This window comes from Cryptotermes secundus, unplaced genomic scaffold (genome assembly GCF_002891405.2).
Source record: "Cryptotermes secundus unplaced genomic scaffold, Csec_1.0 scaffold404, whole genome shotgun sequence".
Lineage (NCBI taxonomy): Eukaryota > Metazoa > Arthropoda > Insecta > Blattodea > Kalotermitidae > Cryptotermes > Cryptotermes secundus.
Genome location: NW_019720569.1, coordinates 808,916 through 827,293, shown reverse-complemented (window position 1 = coordinate 827,293; position 18,378 = coordinate 808,916). Strand labels below are relative to the sequence as shown.

At 36.9% G+C, this 18,378-nt stretch overlaps 1 protein-coding gene across 1 annotated transcript; it reads left to right on the top strand.

Moving 5' to 3' along the window:
• The first annotated feature begins 75 nt into the window (after positions 1 to 75).
• On the top strand, positions 76 to 16,744 carry LOC111869081 (propionyl-CoA carboxylase beta chain, mitochondrial). Its single transcript, XM_023860299.2, has 10 exons — positions 76 to 299; positions 5,177 to 5,290; positions 9,671 to 9,796; positions 10,616 to 10,762; positions 12,193 to 12,312; positions 12,814 to 13,001; positions 14,335 to 14,540; positions 14,890 to 15,098; positions 15,190 to 15,388; positions 16,232 to 16,744. Exons 1-10 carry the CDS (start codon positions 93 to 95, stop codon positions 16,351 to 16,353), a joined length of 1,638 nt encoding a protein of 545 aa, XP_023716067.1. The 5' UTR covers positions 76 to 92; the 3' UTR covers positions 16,354 to 16,744.
• Positions 16,745 to 18,378: the final 1,634 nt, after the last annotated feature.

The window sequence follows — 18,378 nt, the reverse complement described above, 5'->3', positions numbered from 1 at the left end:
AATTCTGAGTATTGTGTTTGCAGTTCTGTCGTACCTAACAAAATAAAATATGCGAACAGATACATTAGTTATTGAAAGTAGTAGCGTACGTCATGAGAAGTAAGATGGCGTTATATTGTTTACGTGGGGCTGTAAGATCGAATTATATACGTAGGAATTATGGCGTTTGTGGAGTGCAACTTTTTAATCTATATTCAACAGCAGCGCACACTTTAAGAGTGAACCAGCAAATCAAAGAAAAACGGAAAAGAGCTTTATTAGGTGGTGGCGAGAGTAGGATTGACGCTCAGCATAAAAAGGTGCCTAATTAAATAGTAATCGTGGTCGTTGTGAATTTTGTTATGTCGTTCTTATTTTGTAATACAGAAGTAGAGAGTTCTTCATTGAGTCTTCATAGTTTTATTTGCTTCTAATGATTTATAAGATACTAATTTAGAACGAGGGGACTGTTGAGGAAGACTGAAGAATTTGCGCGGTATGAGAGTTCGCAAATGTGAGAGCTTGTATTTTACAATATAAGCTATAAAATATATGTAATGGGGCCAGTCTTCACAACAAATTTCCGAAAAAGCAAAATAGATGCTTCTCTATCAACATATATTATTGACTGTACCGTATTTTGTGTTACTGTCGCCTCTACGTGGATGGAATGATAAGTAAAAATCAGTGTTCAATCTAACCCTGCTTTAATAAGACTAACTTTTGATACACAAAAAGCGTTTTATATATATATTCACACACAACAATAGAGAAATTAGGAACAGCGCATGTAGCGCAGTCTGTTATTGAAAATTGTTTACTACGATGTTGCCGACTCCAGCATTATATTTTAAGATTAGAGAGTTGCCAACATAACACTCCCCGTTAAACAGTTTTGGGAATTTAAAAAATACTTACTTATTAATCAGTATATCAAAAAAATTATTATTTAAAACATTATTGGGAAACATTATTCTTAGCATAATCCAAGTGAATTAATAAAATCAGTATGTTTCTGTACATTTAAACCTTTCGTGTAACCATCAGCAACTAATTTATTTCCAGGAATGTAATGTACTGACAATTCCTTTGATTCAGCCCTCTCTCTTACAAACTGAACTCTTATGTCAATATGTTTTGTTCGGTTATTATTGACAGGATTTTTCGCTATAGCTAAAGCACCACGATTATCACAAAAAATAGGAATAGTGATTTCCTTGTTACATATTTCAAATCATAATTTTCTCAAGAAAATGGCTTCTTTCGCTGTCTCTGATAATGCCAAATATTCTGCTTCTGTGGTTGACAAAGCTACAGTCCTTTGTTTTTTACATTGCCAACTGATAGCTGCTCCTGATAGTTTGAACACAGATTCACTAAAGGAACTCCTTTCAACAAAACCCAGTGCTCTCTCATGAAACAAGTGTTAAATTGGCTCAAATAAGTCATAGCAAAAGATATATCAGGGTGCGTGCATACAGCTAAAGACATCATTGAAGCTACAGCTTGTTGATATGGCACATCATCTAGATTCTCAATCGATTTATTTGATTTAGGCAACGGTTTCAATTTGCTATTTGGTTCTATTGGATGACTAACTGGTATAGTCTCATTAGGAATATTAAATCTCTTAAGAACGTTGTTCAAATATTGAGTTTGGGTTAGCTTTATAATATTCTTTGCCCTGTCTCTGCTCACTTCCATTCCTAGACATTTCTTAACTGGTCCCAAATCCTTGACTTTAAAACATTATTGCAATTTCTTATCAAATTCTCAATTTCAACATTGTCATTATGAAATATGAAGAAGTCATCAACATACAATGCTATATTAATTACAGAATTACCAATTTGTTTGGTATAAATACATGGTTCAGAACAAGTTTGCTTGTACCCTAGGCTTTTCATAACCTCTGTTGCTTTCTTATTCCATGACCTAGCGGCTTGTTTTAGTCCATAAACTGATTTTTTTAACTTGTAAACTTTATTAGACTCCCCCTTAATATCATATCCTTCAGGAAGCTCCATATATATAACTTCCTCAATATCTCCATTTAAAAACGCGGTACAGACGTCAAGGTGGTCAATGTTCCAGTCATGCTTAGCAGCTAAAGCAAATAACAAACGCACTGATGAGTGTTTCACTATGGGAGCGAAAGTTTCAAAATAGTCTGTTCCCTTTGTTTGGCTACAACCTTTCGCCATTAAACTTGCTGTGACATGCAATATTTCCTTCAGCATCTCGTTTAATTTTGAAGACCCATTTTGACTTCACTACTGGCTTATTTGACGGTCTGTCTGCTATTGTTCATGCTTCGTTTGTTTGGAAAGCGTCTTATCTCCTGCTGAATGGCTTCTTTCCGTTTAGATTTATCGGAGCTTGACAGTGCCTCTTCATATGTGACTGGTTCTGACTCCTCATCTTTATGCATGGCTAAGTAGGTAATAAATTCTGGAAATTCTTTCTGTTTCCTGTTCCAAAGTGGATATCGTCTTTCTTCCAAATTTCCTGGTAACTGTTCCAAGCCGTTCAGCTCTAATGGAACTTCATTTCCTTCATTTTTTACTTGTGTTTGTTCTTCTTCAGGGTTTTGTTCTTGCAGAATCAGTCTTTCATCTTGTGGGTCGAGGTAGAAATTTGACAACTCTGGAAGAATCTCTTTAAGCTGAAATCCTTTCTCACTCACTTTCTTGTTTATTATTTCTTCCAGAAATTCTACATCTTTTGCCTTAACTATTTGACACGGATTGAGGGGATCTGATAACCGATAAGCTTTACTATCCTCACTACATCCCACAGAAATGTATTTCCTGCTCACAGCATCCAATTTTTGTCGTTTCTCTGATGGTACATGAGCATAAGCTGGACATCCAAAAATTTTCTCCTGTCCATATTTCTTCAGGCAATTGGTTCTTTAGTTTCTTGTGAGGTGTTCTGTTCAAAAGATATACTGCTGTTTATGCTGCTTCAGCCCAGAATCTTTTGTTGCAGCCAGAATCATACAACATACATCTTGTTTTTTCCAAAATACTGCGATTAGCTCGTTCAGCAGTTCCATTTTGTTGCGGATTATATGGAACACAGAATTCTCTTTTAACTCCCTTTTGTTTTAACATGTCATTGAATAATTTGCTGCAGAATTCACCACTATTATCGGAACGAACAGCTCTTATTGTCAATCCAGTTTCTGTCTCAACCATTTTCATAAATTCTTTAAAAGGCTTCATATGTGTCACCTTTTTGTTTCAAGAAATGAATGAAGATGCTTCTACTATGATCATCCACAATAGTCAAGAAATATTTAGTATTCTCATAAGAGGGTACTTCAAATGACCCAACCAGATCTAAATGTAATAGATCAAGTATCCTTTTTGACCGTTTGTTCTTTGATTGTAGGAAAGGCTTCTTTGTCATCTTGCCTTCCAGGCATGGAACACATTTCTTTGACTGATCTTGTTCTTGAAAATCAGTGCCACTAGCTAAACCTTTTTTAAGCAACCGCATGCTAACCCTATTTAAATGCCCCAAACGCCTATGCCACAACAGTTGTTTGTTAATTTGCTGGGTACCTGCAACTTGTTCATTCTTTAGAATATTAGTACAAGATTTCTCACATTTGTCATTATTCTCTTTGGTATTAATCTTATCTTTAGTTGCAGTATTTGCAGATTGGGTCAAGTTAGCTTTGGTATTTAAACAATAAATCCCATTTTTGGGATATGCTTTGGCAAGAACTTTGCCTGGTACCTCAAAATCATATAAGTTGCAACAGTCTTTTGTGAATAACATAATCATACCCTTGTTTACAATTGAGTTCACAGATAACAAATCTGTAGACAATTTTGGTACATGCAAATACATCTGAGATATGGCTGAAATTGTCATTCACAAGTTTTACATCACCAAAACTTGCACTGGTTAACATGTTATCATCAGCAACACTTATCTCATGTTCCTTAGAATCATATGTTTTATAATTTGCAAAACAGTCTTCTTTCCGGTCATATGGTGTGAAGCACCAGAGTCTATTCCAAGTGTCATCCTTAATTTTAACATGATAGGCAGATACCACATACGTGGATTTTTTACTGGTCTTATTTTCCCATTTATTTTCATTATACCTTTGATCGGATCCTTCTTTATTTTCATCAGTACTATTAACTGATTTAGAAGACTGATTTCCCTTAAATTTTTGGTTTTATTATTGTTGTGATTACTATTGTTTGCCTTATCCTTATCTTTAAACCAACAGTTTTTGTTTATATGGCCTAGCTTGCCACAAATTTGACATTTTGGTGGGTTACGTTTAAACTTATCTCTGGACAGAAAGGCTGAATCTGAATTTGCATTTTTACCAAATTCAGCGTCTTGCAATAGCTTAGATTTAATGAACTTACTAGTCAAAGTCACATTGGAATTTTCAAGTGCCATACACATGGGATAATACTCTTTAGTTAAACCCTTTGACATTAAAGCAGCTAATAGCTCATTTTCTGTTTTTTTTTGCCCATTGAGACTAAGATTTATTGACATGAAGGCATTGACATATTCCTGCATACTTTTATAGTCCTCAAGTTTCAAAGAGCACAAATCAGTTAAAATACTTATGCAACTATTGACACCCTGATCTTTGAATGTTCTTTCCAACGCATCCCAGGCTTCCTTTGCTGTAGTTGTCTGGACAACATAAGATTTAACTTGGGGCTCCAATGTCAGAGAAATGATGGCTCTGGCTTTCTCGTCCTTTTTGACAATAGAGAAATTAGGAACAGCGCATGTAGTGCAGTCTATTATTGAAAATTGTTTACTATGACGTTGCCAACTCTAGCATTATATTTTAACATTAGAGAGTTGCCAATGTAACATTTTGCAAGGTAGAGCGCAGTGTTTTACATCGTGCCATCATTGAAGTATGTGGTATATCGTAAATGGTGCTATATAACTGCTACTTAGCAACGACCTTCACACCAGTATGCTAATTTTAACTGCACTTCTCTACGATTGGTGTTATCCTCGAGAAAAAGAAAACATGGATAGTAGCTGTGGATTGAATGAGTGAGAAAATATTGAATTGTGGTTGGGATGGAACCCGGAACCCTTCGAATATGACAGTCATATTCTAAGCATTAGGCCACCTGAAAGTGTAAGAAATGTCGTTAAAATATATATATGGAAACCCGCCATTTATTTTTTTCAGGGAAAATTAACAGCTCGGGAAAGGATTCATCTTTTATGTGACCCAGGAAGTTTTGTTGAATATGATATGTTGGTAGAACATACTTGCTCAGATTTTGGAATGGAAAAACAAAAGGTAAGTGTTGTGGGAAGGTGATCTGCCCATTAGCCACTAATTTTGCCTGGTTGTTAACAAGTGTCAGAAGCAAAAAATCCTGATCAGTTACCATGCTGGTTAGGAAGATACTCGTATGAACAAGTTCAGATATTTTGTTATGCTGACTTTGAGAATAAAGTGAAGTACACAATGACATTCTTATTCTGAAATGTAGCAACAGTTGTGAATCAATTTCTTATTGTACTTTAGTGTTTTAGTTGAAGGTTTGGTGTAGAACAACAGAATTCGCTGATTAACTATTGTAAATGCTGATGTGTTTCAAAGTAAGACTGTCATAACTATGCATTTATCACTGTAATCGAAAGATGTTCCTTTTTCTACAACTGCTCCTATGATATTGTTGCTGTGAAATATAGTAACAGTTACAGTTCAGATTTTTATTGTTGATAAAATTCACTGATTGTTGTAAATTTTATATATTTTAAAGTAAGAATGATATTTGTGCATGTCGCTATATTCCAAAGATGTCCCCTTTTTGCATTACTAACATATTAAGTTTTGGAAATGTAAATATGTATCTATTGGAAAAGTGACTTGAGTAATTCATAAAGCATAAAACCCTCCTTTACACACACACACACACACACACACACAAAATGTGATCTGTTTGAATTTGGTGTTTGTACCACACACGCTCAGAAATGGTTACCCATACTGATTCAGTCATTATTTAAACACATGTTTTCATTGCTGTATGACAAGATATTATGTCCCTGTTAGGAACTTAAATCTCTGTTTTAAACCATAGATTTACAATTTGCTTTACAGTTAAAAGAAGACAAGATTGTCAGTCTGTGTTCTGGTTTTTAGATGCTTATTTTAGATATACACAATCTTTATATTACTGTATACTAGTCTTTATTTCATTTTATTATATAATTAATGTATGTTATACAAAACTCATTAATGACATTGTGTTTTAACTATTAAATTTTTAATTAGTAGACTTGTATAAAACTGTACAAATTGTATAAGGTTTGCATTACTTTTTCTACTAAAATTAACTATTGTATTTTATACAAATGTGTATGCTATTGGATGACGACTGTAATCCTTAGTTGTGACTGTAACTAAGACGATCTCCACATTCACATGAGAATGTACTCCCGACAGGATTTATGGAAGGTGAATAAATGAAATGAAATGATAGAAATTTGTATTTCGCATAGTGGGGGTTGGAGTCCAACTGGGTCCACTCGGCATGGCGGCCACTGATTGGTCTGCCCCACGTGATTATGATGGAGAATTTGGTGGAATGAAGATTGGCAGGGGAAACCGAAGTACTCGGAGAAAACCCACTCCAGCGCCACTTTGTCCACCACAAATCCCACTTGATCAGACCCGGGATCGAACCCAGGCCGCTGCGGTAGGAAGCCAGCAGCTAACCACTTGAGCTCTGGCGCTGCCTATGTTATGGCCATGATCAAATATACTGCCAGGTAGCAGTAATTTTTATATAAGGTTGTTCTAAAATGTGATACAGTTGTGTCTGAAGTAGAAATGAATTTAATATTGTAATAATACAGTATGAAACATAAATGTATTCTATTTTAAAAAGAGAGACACCGTTTTTTCTCACTTCTAGCTGATTTTATAATGACATAATTCTAATATAATATTCACAGTGTTATAATATGAAATCTCATATTCCTAATCACAAGTGTGCTTCACTTTTGTCTCTTATGTGGTTTGATTGGAAAGTAACAGGTAAAAGGTAAAGTTGTCCCTGTTCCTAAGTAATTAAGCACTGTGCCATGAAGGAGTATGGGGGAGTGGATGTGTAGATCCACATTTTCTTGACCTTGGCACTAGCTGCAGGTGAGTGATCAGCTTCACTCCCAGGCCCCTTTACCAACAGGGAAAGAGCCCCCAGTACCAGTACCCATTGGATAGGAGGTTGGGTGGACCCCAGAGCGAGTCTGGATGACATGGAAAAGAGAAAATTCTTGACCCTACCAGGACTCAAACTCCAGCCCATAACCAGTTGCTATACCGACTACCCTATCCCAGCTCCAGGGAAAGCAATAGGAGCAAAGAGAAATTATGGAAGCGACTTGCTGTAGTTTATTTACTGCCCTTCAAACTACTCTCCATGCAGTTCAGTACACAGATGTTATTTTGTTTTCCAGTTATCAGACACTTTTGAAAACTGCTGTCTGATATATGCTGTTGACTTTACCTGTTAGCAGTCTTCTTGAGGTTATTATTGGATCAAAAATTGCAGCCTTGCTATCATTTTGTTAGCTTCTAGAACAGATGTTTATATGGAGCTTCATCTTGAACTGTGGTAAATGGACTATGATGTTAGTTACTGATTATCTGTTTGTTGTGCAAATTAACAAAATCCAGATGGGTTAGAGAGCTTGTCAACACATTTGGATGACTCACAGCATGTACTTTGACCACTTGGTATTTATGGTTCATGCCAGAACCTTGGATAATATTTAACATGCAAATTTGGAGACTCCCTGGGCACTGATACAGGAAACTTTGGAATTTAAGTTCTGATATTATTAGTTTATTTAATGATACTGTCCATGGCTCATATTATTTAGCCTCGGATGGTAGGATTCTTCTCCCCTCCCCCTCCCTCCTACCACCACTTGAGTATAGAGCATCCGAGAAACACTTCATATCACTTAAGTTTCTTAATCTGAGACAATTGGTAGGATTCCTTGGACGGGGAATCAGCCTGTTGCAAGGTCGCTACCTAACATAAACATAGAATAAACACAGACAGGCATCAATGCTTTGAGTGACATTCGAACCCACAATCCCAGTGTTTGAGCGGTTGAAGACATTTTATGCCTTAGTCTGCACAGCCACTGTGATCGGGAGTAGAATGATTAATAATGAGTGATAAATTTGGAAGGGTGTGGGAGGAAGGGGCATGTCTTTAATTTTAAGTTGTCTTTCAGCATTTGCTGGAGGAACTCAGAAAAACAATTAAAAATCTCAAGTCTTTGTAGCAGTTTTCCAGCTGAAATTTGGACCAAGCATTTCCTAAATATAATTCAGAAGTATTATCATTTGAGGCAGCTTATTCAATGATAAGAAAGAGTGGCAATGCGATTTTCTGTAAGGAATTCTTTGAACAAGACACTGGATATAAGAAAGGCTTTGTTTCTATTGTAATAAATCACTTCATAATCTCTGCCCAGAATAGTAGTCCAATACTCACATTTGTTAAGTCACAATTCCTCAGAACAGTTCTATTCCACCAACAGTATTGTAGAATGAATAAATATCTTTCAACATATTGTTCATCATTTCGTATGTTCCTTTACATGTTATCATCTATGCATGCACCTCCACCCCCACCACCAGTTTTATTAAATATCATTGTTCCAATCATAAACCTAAGCTGGATATGTGACACACATTTCAGTACAAATCCTAGTTGGCAAAGTGATACAAGCATGACAGATGTGTACAGAACTGGGATGTGAAGTAACAGGTTACAGTTTGCAGCAAATCAGTATTTCGACTGACTCTTGAGAAGAAAAGTGGAGTCCATTATTTTCATTCTCTCTTTATAATGAATTCTGACCTAGAAAACCGAAATTAACGCCCATCGGGATTCATTGCACTGACCCTCTGTCTGCTAAAGTTGACACTAACTTTGCCGACAAGTGGTGGTCGCTCAGTCAGTATAGTTTGCTTGCAGACTAAAATCACGGAGTTTGTTTCTTTTTGTCTTTATAATGAATGAATGTACTCTTTTCATGAAGAGGCTGTGCTACATCAAGTTGCTCTTTATTTAAGGAATTAAATAATTTAAATAATAATAGAAATTCAGCGAGGTAATTATAGTTATTCTTGTTATATTATTTGACATGAAATACAATTTTTGTTTATTTGTGCTCCCTTGCAGCAATAGAAGAAAATGAGATCCCATTCCTTAACCTTAGAACATCACTGGAAACCATTTCATTTATTTATGCAGGAAAGAATGTTAGATAAGGGAGGGAAGCTATATTGACTTTCACAATGCACAGTTTTGCTATTTTAAGCCCCTTTTCTGTTCTCTTTTATTTCCTTGTCATCAAATTTTTTTGTCCTGTCTCACTTCTGACAATTCAATTTCCCTCCTACAGTGAAAAATAAGTTCAATGGCCATTGGCCTGCACCAGGCTGCATTTCCTCTACACATTTCAGTGCTAGAGATGGAGGCAGCGTGCTCCTCCGAAATACTGGTATCTGCCAACAAAATTACATGGTGTCATACCTTAGAAAACCATAATCAGAACAACCACTGCTGTGAAGACCTCAAAACTTGCATCTGCTCATACTGCATATCCATACCATTTAAATAAAACATACTTTCTGCTTGTTTAGTATCCTGGTGACTCGGTCATCACAGGCCATGGGCTTATCAATGGACGAATAGCTTACATGTTCAGCCAAGATTTCACTGTGTTTGGGGGAAGTCTTTCCAGCATACATGCAAAGAAAATCTGCAAGGTAAGGAGCTATGTGAATATACACACTTACCAGAATATTGTTTTATGCGTATACAAGAAGTTCTGGGAAGAACTGAACACCTGCTTGCTTTCAAGGGCCACATGGGGGGGGGGCACAGGCCGCAGAGTGATCTCGTAAGTGTTCTTGATATGACAGACCACATTGAAAACAAAACAGTGAGGGAGGGACCACGTGGGCAGGATAAAGTACCAAAACGTTGTGTGTGTGTGGGGGGGGGGCATAGAGACAGCAAAGTACGACATAAGGATGACAAATCCTGAACAGTTTTAATATTTTTAATATTTAAAATTTATCAATATATATGATGAATATATATTTTAGTATAAAGACAACAGGGCATGCAATGAAGTAGTTTGACATACATCGAAAAGCACCTGAAGATGGCACTTTTGTGCTGAAACATGTAGTGCAAGAGAGAAGAGTAAGGTGAATAAATGTATGCACTGTAAGATGGATAGAATAAATCATGGACAGCAAAGTGATCTCATAAGGCTCCTAACAAAATTAAGGGGGATACACAGGCAGGCAGCAAGGTGATCTCACAAGATTTTTTTTTCTAGTAATGAAGTAGGCTACAAGTATTATGTTTTTGGACATTATCCATCGTCCTGTCTATTTTCTAAAAATCATCCTGTTTATTTTTAAAAACAATGTTTCGGAGACTGGATTTTGTCCCCGTCCTCAGGTAAAACCTACTCATTTGGGTCCGATAGATACTCGTACAGCTAGTCCCTATCTCCGGCTAATAAGTACAACTTACCTCATTCAAGTGTGTGATCTGGCATGTCATTGTTGAAGGTTATGGATCAAGCCATGCTTGTTGGAGCCCCTGTTATTGGGCTGAATGACTCTGGTGGTGCTCGTATCCAGGAAGGTGTTGAGTCTCTGGCTGGCTATGCTGACATATTTCTGAGAAATGTACTATCTTCAGGAGTCATTCCACAGGTATTGCTGTCATTCATGTGTCACAAAACACGCAGTCAACATGAGGAATTACATACAGCGTATTTTAGCTGTTCCACATATCTGTTGAGAAATGGGGTAGAGAGGGATGTCCAGAGGGGCACTAATATTTACATTTATCCATTATTTCATCAGTTATTGGAACATAACCTGTCTTTTCTTGGAATTAGGTTTAACATATTGGTCTTTTGCTGCAAACTAAAATATTCTCACTAATGATGTTGACTGCGTATTCCCTGTCACTGTCATCACAGTTACAGCATTTGCATCCAAATCAACATTATTTTTACAGTTAATTCCATGATTACTTTGATACATACAATAAGCAGCTGTGTGTACTCCATCTTTGAAAAGAGTGGCTTCACTTCAGTTTAGTTTCATTGTTTCTGATAATACAGGCCATCTAGTTGGAAAATTCTATGAAATTGAAAAGAGGTCAGTTTAGTAAATGAAAAATAAAAATCAGTTCACGTACTATATCATGTACAGTTGACTTTGATTACATTATCTTGATATAAATCAGTTGTTGCTCAGTAGAGCATTGTTGTTTACCAAGTACTGAGTAAACAGTGAAATCTATCAAAAGAGTAAAGCCACTTTTGACAAAATCGTCATTTTGCATTTCGGCATTTAGTACATGCACTGTCAGTTGCCCTAAGATACCATTTTTGCAGTTTCATTTAGAGAGATGGTCTCCACAAATTTCTGAAATTTAATTAAAATCATAAAAGCCACTTTTGAGAAAATCATCATTTGGCCTCTTGTGGCCCATACTTTTAGAGAAAGAATGCTCATGCTTACGGGGTAATTACCTGTGATGAATGAACTCATAAATACTGAATATGACTGAAATCTGGCCACACACGGGGGGCACGCACATGAGCTATTACAGAAACCATGGTTTTTAATGTAAGGCGGCGGGGGGGGGGGCTCAAAACATGTCTGTCAAAATTTTGAGATCAGTTTTATTTTCATAGTCACAGTACTTTCTCATATGTAATATGTATGGGAGAAAGAGAAAGTAGAAAGTTTACAGAAACTGACAGTTGCCAGAACATTATTGCAGTGATGGGTGCATGGCAGCAACTTGTTGGATATAGTAATATGATGTTAGTATTAAAGTTTTTTATGGGAAGTCAATTTAAGTTTAGCCTTTAGGGCTGTAACATTTACAGTTCTCACCCCTTTTTGAATCCATTTGTACTGATGATGCACAGTAAATCACATGTTGCCAATTTGAAGTTAGCCCATTTCAGGAGTTTTGAGTTCTCAGTTAGGTTGTGGACATTCATGTGTTTTGCAAGGAATATTTTTACTTTGACCTGGCAAATAGTTTAATAAAGAATCACCAGATAATTAACACTAACTTTTTGTTCTCAAAAAGATGGGGCTTATAAATTCTCATATTTCAGATTTCTCTCATCATGGGCCCTTGTGCAGGAGGTGCTGTGTATTCTCCAGCAATGACAGACTTTACCTTCATGGTAGAAGACACATCGTACCTATTTATCACAGGACCTGATGTGGTTAAGGTATCCTTCATGTTTGCAAATGATTATAATTCTCATATCTGTAACATACAAAGTTGATATTTAAACCAGGGGGGCACTGTGCTACAAGCTGGAAGGTCACAGGTTTGAGTCCCGATAAGATCATTGGATTTTTTCAATTAACCCAATCCTTCCAGCCGGACTACGGGCCTGGGATCAACTCAGCCTCTAACAGAAATGAGTACCAGGAATCTTCTTGGGAGGTAAAGGGCAGCCGGGGTGTAAGGATGACAACCTTGCTGCCACCTGCGTGCCGATTGTCTAGAGAAAATGTGGGAGCCTCAACCTCTCACGCCCCTTAGGCCTACATGGCCTGTTACAGGGATAGCTTTACCCTTTTACCTTTTTTTATTTAAAACAGTAGTGTTTGATGGTATCAGCCTATTTTGGAAGGGGGGGAGGGCTATTTAAATTTTAAATTAAGATTTTAATATGTTACAAGGGGCAGGGTTCTTTCAGTTTTACTGTTTTCTCTGTTGACAGTCTGTAACTAATGAGAATGTGACCCAAGAAGAACTGGGAGGAGCAAAAACACACACCACAACATCTGGTGTAGCACACAAAGCTTTCCATAATGATGTAGATGCACTCCTGCAGTTAAGGAACTTCTTGGGATTCTTGCCTCTGTCAAACAAAGATCCAGCACCAATCAGAATTTGTGATGATCCATGGTACTGAAATAAACTAATTCAGACAATAATTAATTAATGTCCTATTAATTGGAAGGAAAGTGAAGCTGTTTTCTGATTATGTTTTGAATTAAGGGAATTGAGATAGGCTGAGCAATTCTTGAAGTTAGTATCAGCTTTGGTACAATAGGCCAGAAGTGGCCGCAGTACAAGGGACTTAGTCCCACCCCACTAGCAATAAAAAAAATAGTATCAGGTTACATCTAGGTCTTCGGTTGATGAAAGTGTTGCATTTACAGTATTTCTAATATAATGTGTGACCTTCTGGTTTGTGAGGCCACACACAGTTTGGTAGATCGGTACTGACATCTCATACAAAGCTGCTGCTTCTGTCAGGGTACCCTAAAGGGTCCTTCAGAATGTTGGTACCCATCTACCAAACTACACATCACATCCTAAAAACAAACTCTGTGGCTTTAGTCTGCAAGTTAACTGTACCGACCAAGCAACCACCGCTTGTCAGTGAAGTTAGTGCCAACTTTATCAGGAGGGTGTCACATGGTTAGTTCAACGAATCCCCATGGCTGTTAAATTTGGTTTTCTAGACCAGAGTCACTTGTTTTCCATTCAAGTAGCTCCTCAGTTACCCTCACAAGGCTGAGTGGACACCGTTCCAGACCCACTACTTCTCAGAAAGTCTGGTAGTGCCGGGAATCGAACCCGGGACCTCTGGATCTGTAGCCAGGAACTCTTAACCACTAGACTACAGAGACGGTAGGAAACTCTAATCTTGAACCCTCACTGCTGTTAGAACCACAGATGTAGGCTTAAGATGAAACATGGACTTGATATACGCTAGATTTCAGTATCACGCCAGTCCATCACCAGTTGCAGTTTTCCATTTGTATCCAGTTTTACTAACCATGGTAGTTGGCTCTATGTATCCACAGACCTGGGAGCTAGTCTGTAACAGCATCTGAAACAAGTCTTCTAGCTCCCAAATTACCACTGCAGCGCATCTTTTTGTGTCACTTTATGCTTGTCTCATTTATTTTTAAACATATTGTGGCATTTTCTCGGTATTTAATAACAGAATAGGTAGGTCAGGCTTTCATGAATGTTAACTACAGCCACAATTGCACTGCCACCAATCTCCAGGTCTGGAAGTCCAATACTTGGCGAGGGATTCCTGTACATACATTTAAGAGTAAGAAGTTTCTTCTGCTAGTGCATTTTTATTTCTGATCAGAGAGAAGTGTGCAAACAAGAGAATTTTTGTGGCGAACCCATCATGAAAGAAGAAAAATAATTACAGATTTATACAAATTAATTCAAATCATGTTTTTAAAATTATATTTTCTGGTTCCTTTTCCAGGGATCGTGATGTACCAACTTTGGATACAATAATACCTCAGGAGACCACAGAAGCATATGACATGTTGGAGGTAGTCGTAAATGTTGTGGACGAGAGGGATTTTTTTGAAATAATGCCGAATTATGCCAAAAATATTATCATAGGTTTTGGAAGGATGAATGGTAGAACTGTAGGCATTGTTGGAAACCAGCCAAAATGCGCAGCAGGTATGAAACTGTTCTATTTTTTGAGCAGCCTCAGCATGCTGAGTGAGGGGGGGGGGCACATACAGAACTGTGAGTATGACACTGTATAGTAAGGTGGGAGAGTGGAGATAACATCTCCACTAGATGCAGCTGAGTTGTCAGCTTCATGCCCCATACTTTACTGCCTGAGAAAGAACCCTGGTACCCACTCAATAAGGGCCTGGGTTGAGTTAAAAGTGGCATTTAATAATCTGCCAGTAAATGTGTTACATTCCTGTCAGTTCAGAAGAGTTGGTGCATGAATAAATCCTCCCCTATGGCCCAGGGTTTACAAAATCATAAAGTTTTCAAGACATCTGTTTCTTATTAGGCTGTTTAGACATCAATTCATCAGTTAAGGGAGCAAGATTTGTGCGATTCTGTGATGCCTTCAACATTCCCATTATCACATTTGTGGATGTACCAGGTTTCCTGCCTGGCACAGGTCAGGAACATAATGGCATTATACGTCACGGAGCCAAATTACTGTATGCATTTGCTGAGGCAACGGTTCCGAAGATTACAGTCATTACTCGAAAGGTAAATACTACTGCATTATAGCATCTGATGATTTTGCCCATTTCTTCAAGCTCCTGCCGTGCAAAGTACAATTTGTATGTTTTATTTTTAGGGATATGGTGGTGCATATGATGTGATGTCCTCAAAACATTTAAGGGGTGATGTCAATTATGCCTGGCCAACTGCTGAAGTAGCAGTAATGGGCGCCAAGGGTGCAACATCAATTTTGTTTAAAGGAAAACCTGATGTTAGCAAATATGAGGCAGAGTATGTGGAGAAATTTGGAAATCCATTTCCAGCTGCTGTAAGAGGTGTGTATTTTAAAATTGGAATAGAGTTACTTTTCATCACTACTGTGTCTTCACTCTTCAAAGTAAAATTGAAATTTACCAGGGACATGAAATAGAATTATGAAATATAGAAACCATTAATTTGACAGGACTTTTGAGTGTAATAATTGTCTGCTGTAAAGGTAAAGTTGTCCCTGTATTTAACTAATTACGCACTACGCCGTGAAGGCGTATGGGGAAGTGAATGTATAGATCCACATTTTCTTGACCTCGGCACTAGCTGGAGGTGAATTGTCAGCTTCATACCCTGGGTACCCATTGGACCCCAGAGCCGGTCAGGACAACATGGAGAAGTGAAAATTATTGACCTTACCAGGACTTGAACTGCGACCCCTCAGTCATCTAGCCTGTAGCCAGTCACCATACTGACTATGCTATGCTATCCCGGCTTCTGATTGTCTGCTGTAAATTTCAATATTATCTTTTTTTCAGTTCACATTTTTATTATAATGCCATTATAGCGTTAGAATTTTGCTGTTAATATGTATGTTGAATGTAACTTTCTAAATATTTAGCAGTGTAAAAAATGTTTTGAACAGAAGTTGTAAAGAAAAATGAAAAATATTTTATGTTCAGTATCCTATTTCAGTAAGTCATGCATTTGTTGAGATACTTAAACAGTTTGAATGCAATGCATATGTTTCCAGATGTCTGTATTCACCATGGTCTCTAGATCTGGAATTATCCATACATCTCTTGCACTTTATTAGCACAGATAATTGGGAAGTATATTGTACTTTTCATGTATATTAATGTGCATAACATAGCAGTAAAAGGATTTTCCAATAATATATAATATTTCAGGTTTTGTGGATGACATCATAGAACCGAGGACCACACGTTGGAGGATCTGCCAAGATTTAGACCTGCTGTCCACCAAGAATCTAACAAATCCACGTAAGAAGCATGGTAACATTCCATTATAGGAAGAGCTTTTCAGACTGAGATGTAAGGAACTGAACAGCATCCAACTTGTAGGACAAGTACATAGATTTCCATAAAAAAACTTCCTGTAGAGGAATATACTAACATTCCATTATATAAGACTTAAATTTTTGTATATTGTATACAGTCATATGATGATATTTCAGTACCTCAGTGAAATGGAAACATTTCTGTTTCAAAAACAGAAATGTTTTATAGTACAGTAAACTGGTTATCCAGCATTGGTGGGAAATTGACTGTGCTGGTTATATGAGCAATTTCTTATAGAAGCCCAATACAGTACAGTCTGTTAAACAAGCTTGTACAGTATTAGATATGTAGTTAAAAAGACAATAAGAGTAAAGTGCATTGCACATTAACGAGTGAAAATTTCAGATATACTGTGACATAACCACAAATCCAAATGGCCTCTGTAGTACTGGGAACTGTGTAAGGGAGGATGATGGACATTGCTACTAATCATGGGTGAACGTATGCAGATCGCTTCCCCCACCCTGTATAAATGTGATATATTTGCTTTGAAGTTTTTGTCTGTTACATGAGAATTTCAGATGCTTGGATGCCAGGTAATGAGAAGTTTACTGTAACTTGAATGTGTTTTGCACATACTGCCAAGAAAAGTAAGCCATTTTATTAGGTATTTGCAGCATGTATCTTAACCTATGCTGATCAATAGCTAATACTCGTATATGGAATATTTTCCATTTATATTTTTAAGTACTGTTAATTCAAGATGGTTTCTGTTACTTCTCTGAATTGAGCATATTTCAGTGCAGAGAATGTTGTATTACTACTACAGTGAGAGATATTTTGCTGTGCCTTAGAATTTTACATAGTATTAACTAAAAGTGAAGTTGTATTATAATACTTCTCACAAGAAATTTTTCTATTCCATATTTTGAGGAAAAGTAATTTTGTTACTTACTTACTTACTCACTCATGGAGCTAAGCCCCTTCTTGAGGAGCCACCAATTCTGCAGCTGCTCAAGAATTTACCAGCATTTCATGGAACCCGAAGGTTCATCACCGTGTTCACAAGAGCCCTCCACTGGTCCCTATCCTGAGCCACATCTATCCAATCCATCCTATCTCTCTAAGATCCATTTTAATATTGTCCACCCACCCACGCCTTGGTCTTCCCTGTGGTCTCTTTCCTTATGGCTTTCCCACCAATATCCTATACACATTCGTCTCCCCCATTCGTGCTACATGACCTGCCCACCACATCCTCCTTGACTTGATCTTTCTAATTATACTTAAAGTAATTTTGTTACTTATCCAAATACAAATTTTAAGTACAATTCTCCTTCACAAACTTTGACTTTTGTTCCATATATTTATAGATGCTCATTTTAGGACAACAGAATTAATTTCTGGTAAAACTTGCACTTCATAATTGTGCCATGACCTCCTATTGCAACATTTTGGTCTGAGAAAGGCACAGCTAGTATGCATTCCTGAATAAAAGTAAAAGGCAAAGAATCTCATTTTGTACTTGGATAAATATAGTATAGTATATACTAGTGGTTCTAAATTGTATAAACTGAGTTTTGTTATAATTTAATGACAACAAATTGATATTAAACCATTCATTCAACTGTCCAAAAGAGGAAATAATATCCTCCTTAAAATTTACTAAATTAGGATTACTAACAATGATGCCGGTATCATCAGCAAACATGACTGGCTTAGCGTTATAATTAACTACTTTAGGTAGGTCCCAAACTGCCCATTAGATAATATAGCATTATTTGTTACATGTTTAGGAAGTCTTATGTATGTATATCATCTTTTCAAAAATTTTAGAAAAGTAAGTAAGTAATGATATAGGCCTATAATTTTTTATATCTTTATTGTTGCCTTTTTTAAATAATGGCTTAACCACAGAATATTTCAGTCGTGTAGGGAATGAACCGGATAAAATTGACCTATTACAAATATGATTGAAAGGAGCGATGATAAATGGAGAACTTATTTTAAGGTTTTTTACGTGAAATTTCAATATC